The 20,668-nt window shown below is 36.1% G+C and overlaps 1 protein-coding gene across 4 annotated transcripts; it reads right to left on the minus strand.

Moving 5' to 3' along the window:
- Positions 1-2,633: 2,633 nt before the first annotated feature.
- On the minus strand, positions 2,634-5,645 carry LOC108460416 (uncharacterized). Of its 4 annotated transcripts, none has more exons than XM_017759902.2 (4): positions 3,670-5,645; positions 3,226-3,413; positions 3,046-3,108; positions 2,634-2,966 (listed from the first exon to the last, which is right to left on the minus strand). In XM_017759902.2, the coding sequence occupies exon 1, from the start codon at positions 5,453-5,455 to the stop codon at positions 5,063-5,065; it is 393 nt and encodes a 130-aa protein (XP_017615391.1). In that variant the 5' UTR covers positions 5,456-5,645; the 3' UTR covers positions 2,634-2,966; positions 3,046-3,108; positions 3,226-3,413; positions 3,670-5,062. The 4 variants fall into 4 exon arrangements, with proteins under 4 accessions (XP_017615391.1, XP_017615390.1, XP_017615392.1 ...); XM_017759901.2 differs by having other exon boundaries at positions 3,226-3,483; XM_017759903.2 differs by having other exon boundaries at positions 2,634-2,961; positions 3,226-5,645.
- Between the last annotated feature and the right edge of the window lie 15,023 nt (positions 5,646-20,668).

Genomic DNA, 20,668 nt, shown 5'->3' on the forward strand with positions numbered 1-20,668 from the left:
ATAAAACTCCTTATATACAAGATAGAAATAATTCCTAGGCTATGTTGAAAAATCTACATAATGGTGAGGAGATTCATCAGTTTGTTTGTGGAGACTTTAATGAAATCATGTATGGCTTTGAAAAAAAATGGAGGGTTACCTCAATATGAAAGAAGAATGAAAATTTTCTGCAATGTTTTAGTGAATTGTCAATTAATGGATGTGAGGTTCTCCAAAAATTAGTTTACATGGCAGAAAAGAAATTTACCCGAGATAAACATTCACGAACGACTGGATAAAGGAGTTGCAAACGACGAATGGATGACCATGTTTCCTGAGGTAACAATTCAACACCTAATTCACTCTTTCTCAGATCACTGTCATCTTTTAATTAATACAAGAAGGGTTGAAAAATGGTTGTATGATAGAGTATTTAAGTTTGAAGCCTAGTAGATAATGGATGAGTCATTTGGTGAGGAAGTTAAAAACATTTGGGAGACATCATCCAGAAATTTACTACAAAAATTGGATAATTTAAAGGAAGGTTTGAAAAGATGGGCTAGACAAATTTGAATAAATAGAAGAAGAAAAGAATTTCTTACAATTAGGTTATCAAACCTTACTAGGTTATCAAAACTTACAATAGCTGAAAGAAATGATTTTAATTTAGCTGAAATGATTGATACGAAGATTTAACTGAATTTTGAAATTGAAAAATATGAACGTTACTAGAAACAAAGAGCTCAAATAAACTGGCTGAAATTTAAGGACAGGAACACTGCATTTTTCCATAGCCAAGCCACACAACATCGAAGGAGAAATTTTATTCATAAATTGCAAGATAAGGAAGGGAAAGAAACGAAGATCATACAAGAAATGGAAAGTATTGCAAGATCCTATTTTCAAAATTTATTTACGTCAAAAAAAAGAGGAAACTATGATCATTTGTTGTCGGGTATTGATAGATGCATATCTGAGGAGAACAATCAAAGGCTTACGACACTATACACAAAAGAGGAGATTAGAGAGGCGGTGTTTGAGATGAGACCCACAAAAGCACAAGGAGAAGATGGATTTCCGGCTTTACTTTATCAAAAGTGCTGGCACATTATTGGGGATGATGTCACCAATTTTTGTTTACAAATCCTAAATAAAAGTATAGAGGTTAAACAAATTAACTCTACTAATATAATACTCATTCCAAAAATTACCAATCCTTCTAATATAAAGCATTTTCGACCTATCAGTTTATGCAATGTGATTTATATAATTTTGGCAAAAACTATTGCATATCCACTTAGAGGAGTTATTGATAAATGTATTGATATTTCTCATATCACTTTTGTACTAGGCAGACTGATTTCAGATAATGTGTTGTTAGCTTATGAAAGTCTACATACATTTAAATAGAAGAGGTTAGGGAAAAAAGCGTTTATAACGGTGAAATTAGATATGAGTAAAGCATATGATATTGTTGAATGAAACTTTATCAAAGAAATAATGATACAAATAGGTTTTGCTATAAATTGGATTGAAACTCTTATGAAATGTTAACCACTGTTTCCTATTTAGTAATGGTTAATGGATATGCAGGAGAAAACTTTTGACCAACAAGGGGATTTCGACAAAGGAACCTACTGAGTCTATTTTTATTTCTTATATATGGAGAAGATTTATCTTGTTTAATGCGACTCGCAACTAAAGGACTACTAAAAGGAGTAAAAGTCAGCAAGAATAGTCCATAAGCATCATATTTGCTATTTACAATAACTGCATCTTATTTACTAAGGCTACAAATAAAGAAGCTACTTTAGTGAAAGGAATTCTAAGAGAATATAGAATTTGTTTGGGCAAATGTGTTAATTTCGATAAATCAACTGTCTTTTTTAATAGAAACACGTAAGAAGATGACAAACGGACGGTTGTCAATATTTTAGAGGTGCTCAGCTCAAACGATCCAAAACGCTATCTTAAATTGCCTTACATGGTTGGAAGAAAGAAAAGGGAGTCATTTTAGAATTTAAAAGATCAACTTAAGAAGCGTATTGATAATTAGAGTACTAGATATTTATCTCAAGAAGGGAAAGAAGTATTTATTAAAGCTATTATCCAATCCATTCCAACTTACATAATGACTTGTTTCCTATTACCTAAATCGTTATGTGCAGAGTGAGAGTATTATTGCTAACTTCTTGTGGCAAAAAGGATATGATAAAAGATGAATACACTGGTGTGCATGGAGAAACCTCTGCACTTTAAAAGAGAATGAGGATCTTGGTTTTTGAAATATTCACCAGTTTAATATCGCATTATTAGCTAAGCAAGGTCGACGCCTCATTGATCATCTGAATTTCTTATTAGCTAGAGTTTTTAAGGCTAAATATTACCCGCATTCAGATTTTCTTAATTCACAATTAGGAAACCTAACTTCACTTATCTAGAAGAGTGTTTAGGCTGCAAAAGGTCTATTGCAGAGCAGACTGTGCTGGAAGGTTGGAAGGTGAAATGAAATCTCTGTTTGGGACGATCGATGGATTCAGATGAATAGAGCAACAGAAACGACAATGATAGAATCAAGTTAGTCTAAAATTTAATTGATGCCACAAATAAAACTTGGAAGACAGATCTAGTTAATAGTACCTTTCAAACGAATATAGCTCAAAAAATTTTGCAAATCCCTCTAGTAGAAACAGCTCGTGATGGTTTTCAAGTGTGGAAAGGAGAACCATCTGGCGAATTCTCAGTCAAATGTGCCTAAAAACTATTACAAGATGCTAGGTTGGGTCCTAATAACAATATAAAGGAATTCTACAAAAAGCTCTAGATTCTACAGCTACCTTTAAAAATTACAATTACAATATGGAGAATATCATGAAACTATATCCCTACCCTAGTAAACCTAAAGCATAAACGAGCAACTAATAATGTATTATGTCCTCGCTGCAGAAATGGGAAAGAAGATAGCACTCATGTTTTTCGACACTGTCCTATAATAGAGGTATGGAAAACGTTAGATCTTTTTTGGGTTATTAATAGCATGATTCAAAGTTTATGGGACTGGCTTACCTGGATCTTTAAGAGGAGTACTTCTAAACAGTGCCGAATGTTCTGCCGCAGATTGTGGTTCATCTGGAGTTCAAGGAATAAACTTATTCATGAGAGGAAGTTAAAGACAGGAACGGAGTTATCACAAAAAATCCAAAGAAACATGGCTAAACTTGAAGGCTAGGCAGAAAGGACGATTACCTTAAACACGAACAGAAGCCACAGCCAACAAGGTGCAAATACCAGGGCGATGATTCAGATTGACGCAGCTTTTGACAAAAGAAATTTCAAATCGGCATCGGACTTGGTTGTTTGGGGCCAGATGGGGGCACTCCTAGCAACGAAGACTGTTTTGAACACAAACGTTCCATCTCCGTTTGCAGCAAAAGCTTATGCAGGATTACAGGCTATAAAGTTAGAACTCTCGTTGGATCTCCTCTCAGTAACGATAATCGAGGACTCCCAAACAGTTATCAAAAAATGCCAAACAATGAAATCAGACAAATCAGTCATAGAGGCAATCATCAGAGATATTCAAAGCAAAAAGATTTGTTTTCATGAAATCAATTTCCAGTTTATTAACAGATCAGAAAATGTCTATGCCCACAAACTTGCAGAAGAAACTTTAAGGGAGAGGAAACGCACCTGGTGAGAGCGGCTCCAAATCTTTACCATTCGAATCCGGAGGGATGATGGAGACGGAACCCAGACTAAAACTCGTTTTGGGAAGAAAGAAAAGAATCAGATAGCAGGCAAAGGAAATATTGGAAAGGCTATCGACAGAACAGATGGGACAAGTGATGTGAAAAGACGATAGAATAAGGCGTCCAGTTGTTTGAAATCGACTAAAATAATAACGGTAAGTTTCCTTTTTCTTTAGTAGTAAATGCGTTGTCTTTTTTACTTAGGGTTGTCTTTTGAATTTTGCTCTGTTTTTAAAAAGTAAGGCCGAAAGTGTGTTAATCTTTTAACAAGCCTGAACCCAGTCTTTGGATCCAGCTATGTTTTCCTACTTTTTTTATTAATAAATTTCTAGTCGATTATTATTCAAAAAATAATAATAAGTGGAACTTGGCATGAAGGAACTCAAAAGGAAAAATAGTAAGTAGAATCCTATAAAAGAAATAGAAATGTTTTTAAGGAAAAAACTGAGTAAAACATTAAAATTATAGAATCGCTTACAAGGACACAAGCTGATTCGAAGATGAAAGATTTGATTTTTTATATCTAAAATACTTAAAAACTTATATTAAATTATTTGGATATCATTCAAACAAACTAATATTTAATTTAATCTAAAATCAGCCTCAAGTTTGTCCATTTGGTATGACATGCATTATAGAAGCAAGTTCCCTATGTTGGATTCCCTCTTTTAACACTTACCACCAACCACAATGGACAGATTTTAAGCCGCAATCTCCAACACCTCAGTTCACATAGTGATGCTCAATTTCTTTCAACTTACTAAACCCATGTTCGACCACCAAATTCCTAAACTTGCTACTTATTTTAATGGAACAAACTAGAAAGCACCAAAATAACAACATAAAGAATAAATTACTTAGATCATCCTGACATGGATTTGATGCTTCTAATTACACATCAGGTTCTGAAAACAGTCTGATTGAACAGTAACCACCTATGAACTTCAGCCTCAATTAGTATACACAAATGGCAGGCACTGAACTCGATCATATGAATACTACACCCACTCCCAAATGATAATCAACTTGTTCTTACTTAAAAATTGCAGCTACATATTACCAAAACCTCAATTCCAATTCAAAAAGTAGCCATCATCTATGTCGAATCAAAAACAAATTCATAAGAGAGCATAATTTTAACCAAAAGCCTAACAAATTACAATTTGAGAAAACAGAGATTAAACAATATGACCATGTAATTCTTGTAAGATAATAAAATCCTTCATAGTAGCCAAACACAACAGAGAGGGAATTATAAATTTAAAACATCACAACAAAAAGTTTAGCCCAAACACAAGCGTTGTAAAAGAAAAAAAAAAAGGCACTTATCTCACTCAATCCCGATTTTTAAGCCTCTCAAGGCGCTGATTCAACTGCTCGACCTTAACAACAAGGCCAGTAATAGAATAAAGAAGCCAATAAAAAAGGAGAGCGGCGGCTATGAGAAGCGCGTTGCGTTGGCTCTTCATGATGGATTTCTGGTGATGGAGATGGTCGGAAGGAGTACAAGAATCGCCCTCACAGCTAGGCCGTGTCTCGTATTTCCAGTAAATATCCATCAGTAGGAAGAGGCAAAACGGGACCACCGACAAGAAGGGTTTGAGGAGGCCACGAGTGACGGCGATCAAGCCCTTACGGAGACCGTCGAGGCCAGGTAGCGTGAGGAGGAGAACCATGAGGGCTTCTGCACCCGCGGCGTAGCCAAGCACTACCCATTCTAGCGCCATGCTCAGTTTGGGGGGATTAGATCTGATATTAAGGAAGCGGAGGTGGCTTTAGGGGTTGGGCGGTTTAGGAATGTTCTTTGCTTTGCCTTGGGGGAGGTGGGCAGAAATGGAGAAAGGAGGGACAGGTGGATTGTTGTGGCAGTGTGTGTGAGGAGCAATAACACATGGAAATTCCGATGATTAGGCCCAATTCAAGTTCAAAGGTTAAGGATTTGGGCCCTTTTAAAGACTTGCCAAGTGTACCATACTTCAAATAAAAAAGCAGGATAATGAACAAGCACTTGGATTCAAGTCAAAAACTTTTGGGTTTATAATTGATGTAAATGCGGGTGAGGAGAATCATCATAACAAAATAATTTACATATAATAAAAGGAAGTGATTTTTCAGCCGAATCCAATCTCCTATTAACACTAACACTGCTTTGGAGTCAAGCTCAAATCCTATGTTTTTAATCCAAGCAAAACGCTATTGATTCAACAAGCTGAGCATCCAAATGCCCTGTCAAGGGGCTCCTGCGACAAAATCCGCTTCTTGGCGAACCTGAAAGCTGCAAAAAATTATCAGCAAAAGCAATAAGATGATCATGATTGAAGTCTTTGTGTTGCCATACCCATAGAGACGTGAGGAGTCAATTCCTAGCGCACCGAATCTCCCATCAAAGTAACCTATTATAAAACCAGAGAGAGAGATTGTCAACACAGACAGAATTGCACTAGTACATGCTCAATATCCTCTGGCAACCTGTACCGCTCACATGGATACCCTTCCAATCAAGCAACACCTCACACTTGATAAAACTTGTCAAACACCTCCAGCAAAAATGTTTCACCTTAGGAGGCAAGTCACAATTCCAAATGCTTTGCCAACACCCCGTAACAGACAGATTCGGAACAGCAGTAAGCTATTAACATCCACCCTATAAACCGACAGTCTATTCATCCCATTAGAAGGTTTGAAATACTAAGCGGAAGCTTTATAATTCTGTCCACATCTGAAGGTGCAAAGATTCCTCTGATAACAACATCTCAAGCCGTTCCATCAAATTTTCAGGGGTGAGATATGCATGTAAAGAAGGACGACTAGCATGATAGAAGAAGATATGCATATAAAGCAACAGGGTGAATAAAAGTTGTGATTTAATTCATACTTACGATTTTCCCAATTTCAATTAAATCTTTATATATATTTAAAACAAAACATCTACAAAAATAAACTTACTTTTACGTGGAGGACCTAATTTTTGACGTATAAATAGCTTAAAGTTTTGTCATGTATTATATCATTTACTTTTAATTCAAACTAACAAAATAGTCACTTTTGTTTACCTCATATTACATTTTATTCATTTATATTTGAAATGTTACTTTTTAGTCCCTTACGTTAACACGGTGTAACATTTTAATCACTGAGCTGTTAATTGACGTTAACGGTGTAACGGTAAACTAACGTAGCACGTTAAATCATCATTTCAAACCAAAAAAATTAGGTTAAATTATATAATTGTTCCCCATATTTTTTCATTTTGAGCAAATTTAATTTTTTCTTTTATGTTCTTTTAACTTTCTTTATTTTTATTCTCTTTTGCTTCTCCTTTTGTTTTCCTCCCATCTCTATCTCTTTTAACTTAGTTTTTCTATATTTTCTATTTGTTAAAACTAGTCCCTATACTTTTATTTTTTGAACAATTTAATTTTTCTTTTTATTTCAATTTTTTCTTTTCTTCCTCCCTTTAGTTTTAACAAATGAAAACATAAAAAAACTACATTAAAAGAGATGGAGAAGGGAGGAAAACAGAGGAAGAAGTAGAAGAGAATGAAAAAAAAAAAAAGAAAAGTTAAAAGAATACAAAAGAAAAAAAATTAAATTGCTCAAAACGACAAATATGAGAACTAATTGTATAATTTAACCTGAAATTTTTGTTTGAAATGATGATTTAACATGCCACGTTAGCTTACCATTACATCATTAATGGTAATTAACGGCTCGGTGACTAAAATGTTACAATACATTAACATAAGTGACTAAAACTTAACATTTCAAACATAAGTGAATATAATGTAACCTAAGGTAAACAAAAGTGACTATTTTAATAGTTTACCCTTAATTTTATAGGATTATTTTTTTCTTTCGAAAAACATTTGTCGAAACCATTTTTTTGAAAACGAGGTCGACTTTGATTTTGAAAAAGGAAAAATGAGAATGGAGTCGCCACCAATCCTTTTTGTGAGGTGTGATCGGATCACTTCGTAATCTGATTGTTTTAATGAAGTGTTTTGTTTTACTAAAACAATGATTTTGGTCTATGAAATTCGAGAAAACGGGTTCGGGAGTCGATTACGTATGAGGAAGGATTAGCACCCTCGTCACGCCCAAAATTGGTACCTAATTAATTAATTAATGTCTTAATGTCGAAATTGGAAAACTCGAAAGGAATTTAAAATACGATCCCTCTTTTTATTAATGTTAATTTTGCAAAGATGTTTAGATAAATCGAAGCAAATGTTAAAGACCTTCTCGTCCCGAAGTAATAAAATGTCACAACGACACAACGCTTTAAACCTTCGAGAGTAAGCCGGTCTTTGGATTTTCAAAACTCATGCACCTTAATTTTAAAAGGTTATTCGATCTTTTGGGTCAAGGGAAAAAAATCGAAACCCAGTACGTTAGAGCACGATCTCTTGAATCCCCAAAAAGAAATAGAATATTGCCTTTATTTTTAATTTTTCTTTTTGTACGAATTTGGATGAAATTAATGAAATATTTAAAAATGATGTACGTTTAATTCGTTTGAGCATGGCTAAAATATAAACTTGTATTTAATAAACAATGTTGCAATGTGGATTTATAATGATAATGGCACAACATGCTTGATAACAAATATGAGACAGCAATCATGAATCAAGTATAAATACGCAAAATAACAAATACGATGATATAAATGGCGATGATAGAAATAACAAAAAGATGCAACGAGATAAACAAATGAAGAAGACAAGCTAATTAGAAATAATAAAATAAGCAATACATGCATGAACTGATAAAAATTTTAAATAAAACTCAAAAGCAAGCAAAATGAAATAAAAAGATAAATAAAAGAAGGTAATGATGATAGTAATAATAATAATAATGATAATAATCTAAACTTTGAAACATATGAAATGTATATATAAAGAAATAAATAAATGATCCTTAAGATAAACAATAATGAGAGTAATAATAATAATAATAAAGTAAATAAATAAAAGGGACTAATTATAAATAAGAAATAAGTAAATAAACGAAATAAAAATAAAAATAAAAGGTTCAAGTAAAAAACTTGAAAATGAGCAAACTAAAAAAAATCAAATGAAACGAATACAATGAAAATAACAGTAATAATAATAATAATAAATAATAATAATACTAGTAAAATAATAATAATAGTAATACAAATAAAAAATAGCAATGATAATAATAATATTGATAATAAATAATAATCGTAAGAAAAAAAAATAAGAAGAAGAAACAAAAAAAAAAAAAGAAACAAGTAGCTAAATGAGTAAATAAATAAAAAGGAAAATAAAATATGAAAGATTGAAAGTAAGGGACTAAATTGTGATCTAAACAGAATTTAAAGTACAAATCATAAGATAAAAATAAAGTAAAATGGATTAAGGGATTAAAATGAGATAAAATTAAAATAGGGCGAAATTTAAAGAACAAAATGAAAAAGGACTAAATTGAATTTAAAACAAACGTTTGGGGAAAATTGAAAATAAATAAAAAAGAAAAGGGCCGAATCGAGTGCGCAAATAACAAGGAAGGACTAAAGGGGAAAATATTCTCGCCCTCCAAAACGCAGCACTTTATACGGGGCTAAAATGAAATCAAAGCAAAATTTTTGGCAAAATTAGAAATAAAAGAAACTTAATTGCAAAACTATAAAAAAGTAGAAGGGCTAAATGCGAAAACATCCCATTTGTTAAAAACATGCGGATCCTGCTGGAGGGTAGGGTCAACACGCGGATCCTAGAGGCCAAAACGACGTCGTTTTGGGCATTTGAGGCCAGTCCCAAAAAGACGTCATTTTGGGGGCCTATATAAGTCAATTTTTTTTAAAAAAGGTTTATTCTTCATTTGTTTTAAAAAGAAACTTCCCCCCTCTCTTATTCTCTCTGCAGGGGCTGAGAATCCAGCCGGATTCCGGTCGTCGGACCGCTTCAGGTCGTCGGACCACTGCCGTCTGCCACCAGCGACAGCCGTGCACAATGGCGCTAAAGGTAAACTTTTTTTTTATTTTTTATATACTATATTTTAATATATATATATAGTTAAAATAAAAAAAAACTTTATATATACATAAACAACTTCAAAAAAAATGAAAAAAAAGAAAAAAAAAACCTTTGCACGCGTATCACTTTGTTTTTTTTCTACTTTGCTATTTTTTTATTGTTTTGTATGCTGGAAATCTCTCCTTTTTTTTATTTCATTTGAAAAAAATCCCCTTTTACAATGAAAATGTTAGGGTTTTATAACCCATTTACATTAATGTATTCATTATTTGCTCTACTGTTCCTGTCTTTTCCATCTTTCCTTTTGCAGGTAATAGTTGGTGGCAGTGACAGAGCAGTTGGCGGAGTAGGTGGTGGCAGAGGCTTGCGGCTAGGGCTTCCCTCTTCTGCTGAAACTAGTTTAGATAGTAGGCTTATCGGGCCATTAGGGTTTTTAATTTATTTGGGCTTTTTGAGCCATTTGTAATTGGACTGTAATATTTGGACTCTTTTTTTTTGTTTTTATTCTTTATTTTTTATTTTGGTTCTTCTCTGGGCCCGGGCAAAAATGGCCCATTACAAAATTTATACGGTTAAATAAAAATTGTTTGATATATATACGGTTATATGAAAATTGTTTGATATATATTAGTATCTTTTAAATTAGCATCTATAGATTTATAATTTATCATTATTTACCGACAATCATTTACTTTTTCCCATAAAAAACTCGGGATAAATATTAATTTTATATGCACACTTTAATTTATACATGAACTTTAATTTGGTGCAATTATACACATGAAACTTGAATTGTGGTTCATATGTATACATGAACCTTTGGTTTTGATTCAATTGTACACATTTAAAGAAATGAATACATATATTTATTTTCATGTTGGATTAACATAATGGCTTGTGTATGCAATATATCAACATATGAAATGGTGCAAATGCGATAATGTTATTAGTGATTTGCGAAAATTGAATCAAATAAAAATTTCATATATAATGTAATAGCCCAAATTTGCTCGGCCCTTAAAATAAACAAAAAAATAATAAAAGTTCTTCTACAGTCCATTTACAAAACCCAAATTGCTAGCCTATTTACATAGCCCAATTAAAACACTACTTATGGCCTATTTACAAACCATACCGGTAGCCCACATTACACCTAAAACCCTTTAGCCCAAATACTCAAACTAGACCCAAATCAGCGAGGCCCAAGAAGGCCCAACGCCTAAATTGAATCAGGAAACCTTAGGGTTTCCAGAAACCTTCACGCCGCAAGCACTCCAATTGTCACGCCCCTTCGTCTCGCGCCGTTCCAGTGACCCTTCATCGACGCCTCTATCAGAGTCGTGGCTCCAGCATCGTATCGCGCCGGAATTGGCGCACGAATCAACGCCAGCACACTCATCGCCATGATATCCTCGCTGGTACCTGCAAAAAGGAAAGATCCACGGTAGAAAAGAGAAGCAACTATAGAAAGAAATCAAAGATTTCTTTCCCAAAATGTAACAATTTACAGAAGGCTATAAAAGCCTCTTTTTTCTAATCTGTAAAAAAATGATTTTTACATATATACAAACAGATACACGCATATATACAGAGAAGAAAGAAATAAGAGCGGTTTATTTTTGAAAAAGGTGATTTAGTTATATTCATTATTTTCTATGTTGTATTTTACATGAAATCTTAATGTATGTATATTATGTTATTTATGATTATATCAGCATGAAATGTTAATGTATATTATGCAATTTATGTCGTTATTTATCATTTTCTATATTATATTTGCATGAAATGTTAAAGTATGTATCATGTAGTTTATATTATTATTATTGATATCTTGTAATATGTTAAATGCATCATTGTTTTTTTTTTAAATTTATATTTCATTTAATCCAAAAGAATTTTAAAAATGAGGCAATGTTTTGTATTTAGGAATTCGGGAAGTAGTGCCCTAACATGCTGGGTTGCAGTTTCCCGTTTGTCTAAATGTCTAAAGTATCTTTCTAAATAGATTTTGTAAATCACGAGATGATTTCAGTTATGAAAGTTTAAGAATATCGTGTCCAATCATGCTGGATGTGATGTTTGTACTCTTTTAGACCGAAGGAATCTCGATTTTCGACTCAAATTATTTCGGTGTTAAAAAAAATCCTATTTTTAAATTCTTTCAAACTTTTGACATTAAGATAGAAAACTATTCAATTAGGTACCAATTTTAGGCGTTGCGAGGGTGTTAATCCTTCCTCGTACGTAACCGACTCCCGAACCTATTTTCTCTCATTTTCGTAGACCAAAATATTTTATAAGGTGATCCAATCACACCTAAAAAGGTTGGTGGCGACTCCCGTTTTTAAAATTCTTCTTTTTAAAATTGGTTTCGACAGCTTGGCGACTCCACTAGGGACTTCATAAGAGAGTCACGCCAAGAAATTGATTATTTTTTTTGTCTTAATGTCAAAAGTTTGAGAATATTTTAAAAAATATCGATCTTTTTGCATGTGTTTGTTGTATATGTTTGTTATTTTGTTTTTGCACACATTGCATTTGCATGACCGCTGTGGTCGCACCCTTAAGTGGGAGTGAGAAGCTACGCTTTCGTAAGATTTTCACCTCCGCATGGGCTAGTGGATTGCTTCCGGGATACATCCATACCTATGTCTTCGTGAGATTTTCATCTCTGCATGGCCATAGGGAAATGTGTCCCCCTGAACCGAACTTGGTCTATATGAGCCTATAATGGGTGAGGATCGAGGAATCTACTGGTTCAGGTACCTTCGCTTTAGAACTGAAACACATATAGTAAACTTTAAGTGCTTACTCTAGGGAGTACAGTGATAGCCTTTAGTAAGCTACCTTTATAAGTGCTTGTTTATTATACCTTTTATACTGACTTATTTTATTTTGCTACCATTGCATGTCACTCAACATTTAAAGGTGTCGATTCACGGTTCGATTTCTAGATTAGAAAGTTTTCTAATGATGAACGAATATCTTGATAAAGTGGAGGATAACGCTTCTGTCTGTGCGTGGTCAGAGAAAACCTAGTTAGAGAAAGAAGATAGTGTCACCGAGGGGTATACGTCAGAATTGTGGGACTTCACTAGTATCAGTTCAACACAGAATGAGTTTCAAGAGTTGAAGTACATTTGGGCCCAATGGGATGATGAGGCTAAGCAGCTGTTCTACCAGAATTATGGAGATCTTCCCTATTTGCTAGACATCAAGGTGGATAAGCATCTGTTTCGAGCTATGGTACAGTTTTGGAACCTTGCTTATAGTTGTTTTACATTTGGAGAGGTAGAATTAGTACCTACTTTGGAGGAGTATACGACCTTGCTTCGCTGTCCAAGAATTCAAGATAACAAAGCCTATGTTAGGGCTGCTAATCCTAACTTTCGTGAAGAAATTAATGATGATCACAAGGATGAGTGAACAGTGGGCCGCAGCTCGAATCCAACAAAAGAGTGATGGTAAATGCATTCTGTGGGCAAGTTTGAGGGATCTGATATTGGCACACCCAGATGTGAAAAAGAGGGTTGATGTCTTAGCCTTAAGTATTTATGCTTTCGTGATTTCCCCAAAGTTATGGGGCACATAGATGATGTAGTTGCGGATTTATTCGATCGACTTGGTAAACAGAACACACTTGTGCCAGCAATCTTAGCCGAGACGTTTAGATCCTTGAGTGCATGTCGGAGAGTTGGTGAAGGTAGATTCATTGGATGTGCACAGTTGTTGTTAGTATGGTTCCACAGTCACTTTTGGAAGGTTGATAAGGTTCCTTGCCGAGTGTTCTTTGAGGATTATTCTCCCTTAAGGGAAGCAGCAGCTACGCCGAGGAGGGACGACATTACAGAGGAAAGGTGGATGGAAATACTTCAGAATCTCCGAGAGGAAGATGTAATATGGAAAGCCCCTTGGATGGCTCCTAATGAAGTCATTTATCATTACGGAAGTTTTGATTGGGTACCTCTTCCTAGAATTTAGGGAGTTGTTGCTTATGCACCGTTACTCGTCCTTAGGCAATACAAAGCGGGGCACTTTATACCGGCAACACAAGGGTTAGCTCAGAGTGATTTCTCATATAAGGGGGATCATTATAAGAAGAAGATGCAAGAGATTTTCGATGCTTGGAAGAAGATTTGTTGCATGAAGATTCTGACTGAAGGTCCGACGACAACCCTTGAGTACAAAGGGTGGTTTAGTAAGAGGATCAATGATAACACCCCTAGGCCGAGTTTGGAGGCTGCTCGATCAATGGAGAAGAATTTACGAGTGATTTCATCAGAGTTAGAAGTCATAAAGCAAGAGTTCGAAAGGAAGAATTTGGAGCTCAGGAAGAAGATAGAGATGCTTGAAGAGGAGAAGATGTACTTAAGCTTAAATGTCGACGTTCAGAAAATTAAGGTCGAAAAAGTGAGGAAAGAAAAGAGGAAGATTGAAGAAGACCGAGATGACTTGAAGACGCAATATAAAAGGATACAGCTATCAATGAAGAGAGCCGGATTGGGAAAGTCTTCAAAGCAGTGGCCACAAGAGGTTCAAGAAGAAAGAGCCAAAGCCGAGTATTGGGAGAAAAGTTCTAAGAGATACAGGCGCAGAATCAGGTATTAAAAAAAGAGAATCAAGGATTAAAAGCTAAGGTGACTGAGCTTGGACGATCTCTTCATCATCACCGAAGTCGTAACACTGCGGTCGAGTTAAAGGCAAGTCTGAACAAGATTGAGGAAATGAAGCACAATATTGGAGGGTTGGAAGCAGCATTGCAGAACTGTGAACTTCGGATTGAGCAGTTTGAGGCAAGAGAAGGACATTGGAAGGGAGAGCTTCACCATTTTCAAGATTAAGTCAGAGATAGGTACTACCTCATGGGAGAAGCCATAGTCCAGATTCGGGAGGTTCCTGATCATTTGTATCATCTGGTAGCGCAAACTAATATTTTGAGTGCAAAATATGAGTCAGTGTCAAATAGAGGTCGAGAGTTAGCTTTGTTATTGGATAGGGTTAAAACTCTAGGCCTGAAGGTGAAAGCGTATTTGTAATTCGTTTTGTGTAAAGATTTTTGTTTTTTAAATAACATTTTCTAAAAAGAAACTGAATCAGAATCTATATCTTTTTGCATCCATGCACTTACATCTCATCGCATCATATGCATTCCAATTTATAGAAGGACCCTAATTAGTTAAAATTATAGAGAGAAAGAGAAAGAGTGAGTGAGAGAAAGAAAACCTAGAAGCAACACATCCTTACAGTACACGCACTAAGACAAAGAATATGGATCAAAGACTTGAACAGATCCAGAAAGAAATGCAAGAGCAATTGCAGGAACAATTGGCGAAAATCCAACAGGAGATTAAGGATCAAATGTTGGAGGCCCAAAGGAATATGATGGCCGAAATGGCTCAGTTGTTGAAGGGGGCAACGAATAAAGGAAAGGCCCCTATGACTATCACTGAAGAGGATAATAAGGATCATCCTCCGGGTTTTACTCTACCCCATGTGCAAACTCAACCTGAGGCATATCCCCGAGGGCCATCCATCACAATAAGGCCTCAATATGGGCAAGTTGATGCTGGAATACCCATGAACTTTCAAACTGGCTCGAGATCCAACCCGAGAGATAACCCTACCAATCCAGTCATCCTTAATTTAGATGTAGCTGAAAGGGAAGAGATGAGACTCAAATCATCAAGGCAATTAGAGGAATGTTATAGATGGTTAGAGGAGAAATTTAAGGCATTGGAAAACGCTGATAATCGTCAAGAAATTAATGCCAAGGACTTGAGTTTGGTCCCAGATTTGGTGCTTCCTCATAAGTTCAAGATGCCAAAATTTGAGAAGTACAATGGGACTACTTGCCTTGAAGCCCATATCGCCATGTTCTGTAGGCGGATGATTGGCTATGTAAACAATGATCAATTATTGATCCATTGTTTTCAGGATAGTTTAGTTGGGGCAGCAGCTAGGTGGTACAATCAATTGAGCCGCGCTAGGATTGGTTTTTAGAGAGACTTAGCGCAAGCCCTCATGCAGCAATATAATCATGTGACTGACATGACTCTTGATAGAATCACTCTGCAGAACATGGAAAAGAAGCCTAATGAGAGCTTTAGGCAATATGCACAGAGGTGGAGGGAGGTCGCCATGCAAGTTCAACCACCGCTTTTGGAGAAAGAAACTACCATGTTGTTCATTAACACCTTGAAAGCCCCATTCATTACTCATATGATTGGAAGTACCATCAAGAGCTTTGCTGATATAGTTATGGCTGGGGAAATGATTGAAAACGCCATAAGGGTTGGTAGGATAGAAGGGGAAACTGCTAAAAGATCGGCCCCAAGAAGAAAAGATAATGAGGTGAACAATACGAGTAGTTATAATTCAAAAGTGATTACGGTTAGTCAGCCTAGAGCAACTACAGTTGGGCAACAGGGTTCCCAAAAGTAGGGATCTGATACGAGACAAAACTCTGAAAAGGTCCCATTCACACCTATCCCGGTGACATATCGGGAGCTTTATCAAAGTTTATTTAATGTGCATGCAATAGCTCCTTTTCATTTGAAACTACTACAACCCCCATGTCCTAAATGGTACGATGCAAACGCCAAATGTGAATACAATGCAGGGATATCAGGGCATTTAATCGAAAATTGCACTGGCTTTAAAAAAGCAGTAGAAAGACTAATCAAGATGGGGGTCATAAAATTTGGCGATGCCCCTAGTACAGAGAACCCGTTGCCAAACTATTGTGATCAAGGGGTAAACACAATTGGGGAAACTGCTATGAGAAGGACTAAAGAAGACGTGGCTGAGGTAATAATACCGATGAAAGTAATCTGGGAAGAAATGATGAAAGGAGAGATGATTATCTCTGAAGAAGGAAATAAAGGAACGAGGGACTACTGCGAGTTCTATGCAGAAGAGGGACACGAGATCTAGGAATATGACGAGTTTAAGGCTTTGGTACAAAGCCTTATGGATAATAAGGAGCTGGAATTTTATGAAGCTAGCTCAGATAAAGGACACGTATGCGTATTGGAAGGTGAACCAAATAATCAAAGAATCAACCGGCCAAGGATCATTATTTCTCTACCAAAGAATAATGAAGTTGAGACACAAACAGCGCCGAAAGTCATTATTCACAAACCCGCTTCCTTTTCTTATAAGGATAATAAGAGAGTACCCTAGAATTATGACTACAATATGACAATACCAGAGAAAGAAGATATAGCTAGTACTTCTAAGGAGGCTCAAGTTGAAGGTTCCTACACACGTAGTGAGAAGCGTTATGATACAAAAGGCGTCAGAGTTGAGCCCACGAAAGTAAAAGCCTTTGACATTGAGAATGAGAAGGGGGCCGAGGTACTTGTTAATAAACCGGTAAAGGAAGAAGAAGCTAAAGAGTTTCTAAAATTCCTAAAACACAGTGAGTACAGCGTGGTTGAATAATTGCGTAAACAACCAACTCGCATATCAGTATTGGCTTTGCTTCTAAGTTCAGAGGTACATCGTGAGGCATTAATGAATGTGCTCAACGAGACTTATGTTACTAATGATATATCTGTCAACAAGTTGGATCGATTGGTTAGTAACATAAGCGCTGGCAATTTCATTTATTTCAATGATGATGAAATTCCACCTAGCGGCATGGGATCAGCTAAAGCTTTGCACATCACCACTCGCTGCAAAGGATATACATTGCCGAGTGTGCTTATTGATAATGGGTCAGCCTTAAATGTCCTGCCATTGTCTACATTGAACAGATTACCCATAGACAGTTCTCACATGAAAACATGCCACAATGTAGTGAGAGCATTCGATGGCACGGAGAGAAAGGTCATGGGAAGAATTTATATCCCTTTGATGATTGGGCCAAACACGTATGAGGTAGACTTTCTAGTAATGGACATCAAACCCTCTTATAATTGCTTATTGGGGAGGCCTTGGATACATTCGGTAGGAGCGGTGCCCTTATCTTTGCACCAGAAATTAAAGCTAGTAACGGACGGACGGCTGATCAGCATAAATGCAAAGGAAGACATCATAGCAGCAGTTACCAGTGGTGCACCCTATGTAGAGGTGAACGAGGAGGCCGTTGAGTGCTCTTTTCGTTCCTTAGAATTCGTTAATGCAACATTTATTTCAGAGGGTAATGAGGTGTCGGTGCCTAGGATGTCCAGAACCACAAGAATGGGTTTGCAGATAATAGTGGGGAAAAGAGCCTTGCCAGGAAAAGGATTGGGAAGATATCTCCAAGAAGGGATTCAAGTTCCAGAACTAAAAGAGAAGAGAGATCATTTTGGCTTGGGTTTCAGGCCAGATCATAGGCATAGAAGGAAGGAAATAGAGAAGCGTCAAGAAAGAAGAAGGGCGCGTTTAAGTGGAAGAAAAATAGAGAGGGAATCAATGACGTTCCCTCATATATCCCAGACCTTTATATTATGAGGGATAATTCACCCTAAGAGAGGGTTGCTCGAAAAGGGAAATCATCATATCAATGCTGTATATAATGAAGAGTCTAAACGAAAAAACCTTGAGGGCATTCGCCCTTACGAACCGAGAAGCTCTTTAAATAATTGGACTGTAGAAGAACTTCTTGTAGTTTTTAAAGATTTTTCAAAGTAATTTTCAGAACATCTTATTGCTCTAGAGCCTAGGAGTAATAAGATTTCATTTGTAAAATAGGCTCATGTTCGGATATTTGTATCTCAATAAAACACGACTTTTGTTATCAATCCGAGTAAATATTCTTTTATACCGATCAATATTCTTTTAACCTTTTTTTAAATTCTTTCAAAATTTTCATTTCATACATAACTTATAAATAAAAATTCTTAAAATTTGTTCATTCTTTGTACATTCTTTCGTACCCCGCAGGTCTCTAGATATCAATGACATTAGCACTGATACTACAAACCCTGAATTCTCTTTTGAGCAAGACATGTGTTTAGAAGAACCTCAGGATTTTGAAGATAACAGGGATTGTGAGGTGTCTCCAGATCTGTTGAGAATGGTGAAGCAAAAGGAGAAACAAATCTTACCCCGTGAAAAAGAAGCAATAGAGAATGTAGCATTGGAGGAAGGAAAAGAGGTGAAAATTAGGACACATATTGCAAAGAAAACGAGACAAAGTCTTGTTGAGCTGCTATGTGAATTCAAAGATATCTTTGCATGGTCGTATGAGGATATGTCGGGGTTGAATATTGATATCGTGGTACATCGTCTCCCCATAAGATAGGATTGCAAGCCAGTCCAACAAAAATTGCGAAGGATGAGACCTGATATTGTGCTGAAAATAAAAGATGAAGTCAAGAAACAGTTTGATGCTGGATTTTTACAAGAGGTTAAGTACTCAGAATTGGGGGCTAACATTGTGTCTATCCCTAAGAAGGATGGGAAGGTATGAATGTGTGTTGATTACAGAGATTTGAACAAAGCTAGCCCAAAGAACAATTTTCCCTTACCGCACATCGACACTTTGGTCGACAATACAGCGGGATATGTATTGTTCTCCTTTATGGATGGTTTCTCAGGGTATAATCAGATAAAGATGCATCCTATGGACATGGATAAAACCACCTTCATAACATTTTGGGGCACCTTTTGTTACAAGGTAATGCCCTTTGGGCTGAAGAATGCAGGAGCAATATACCAAAAGGCTACGGTGACTTTATTCCATGATATGATGCACAAAGAGATTGAGGTGTATGTTGATGACATAATTGCTAAATCTCAAACAGAGAGGGAGCATATTGAAGTCTTGAGGAAGTTGTTCCTGAGATTGAGGAAGTTTCAGTTGAAGCTTAATCCAGCAAAGTGCATCTTCGGAGCTAGGTCGGGGAAGTTATTGGGCTTTGTGGTCAGCGAAAAGGGAATAGAAGTTGACTCAGACAAGGTTAGAGCCATACGAGAATTACCTCCACCACATACTCAAAAAGAAGTTCGAGGTTTTCTTAAAAGGCTGAATTATATCGCTCGGTTTATTTCACAATTAACTGAGAAATGTGATCCTATACTTCGCCTTCTGAGAAACAGCCAAGGTACTTGGGATGAGGAATGCCAGAATGCTTTTGATAAAGTCAAGCAATACTTGTTAAACGCTCCAATGTTATCTCCGCCCAGTCCAGATAGACCATTAATTTTGTACTTATCAGTGTTTAATAATTCTATGGGATGTGTGCTTGGTCAACATGACGAGTCAGGAAGGAAAGAAAAGGCGATATGTTACCTTAGTAAGAAATTCACAGAGTGTGAGATGAGATATTCGCCAATTGAGAAGTTGTGTTGTGCTTTAATCTGGACGACTCGAAGGTTGAGGGAATATATGTTATATCATACGACTTGGCTAATTTCGAAACTTGATCCATTAAAGTACATGATGGAGTCAACAGCCCTAAATGGAAGAATAGAAAGGTGGCAAGTATTGCTTTCAGAGTTTGATATAGTCTATGTGAGTCAAAAGGTTATAAAAAGAAGCGCGATAGCAGAATTTCTGGCTAGCAGAGCTCTAGAAGATTATGAGCCATTGAGCTTTGATTTTCCTAATGAGGAGTCGATGTATGTGGCAACTAATGAAGAATATTCATGGAAGCTGAACTTTGACGGCACATCCAACACGGTAGGAAATGGAATTGGGGCAGTCTTGGTATCCCCAAATGGTGATCATTATCTATTTACATGTAAATTGGATTTTGACTGTACGAACAATATTGCGGAGTATGAAGCATGCATCATGGGGATTCGAGCAGCCAAAGAGCAAAAAATTAGAACCCTGGAAGTATATGGAGACTCCGCGTTGGTAATTTACCAGCTTAGGGGTGAATGGGAGACAAGGGACCCCAAATTGATTAATTATCGAAGGGTAGTTTTGGAGTTACTTGAATAGGTTGATAACATCACCTTCAATTATCTCCCACGGGACGAAAATCAGATGGCAGATGCTTTAGC

This window comes from Gossypium arboreum, chromosome 3, assembly GCF_025698485.1.
Source record: "Gossypium arboreum isolate Shixiya-1 chromosome 3, ASM2569848v2, whole genome shotgun sequence".
Classification (NCBI taxonomy): Eukaryota; Viridiplantae; Streptophyta; class Magnoliopsida; order Malvales; family Malvaceae; genus Gossypium; species Gossypium arboreum.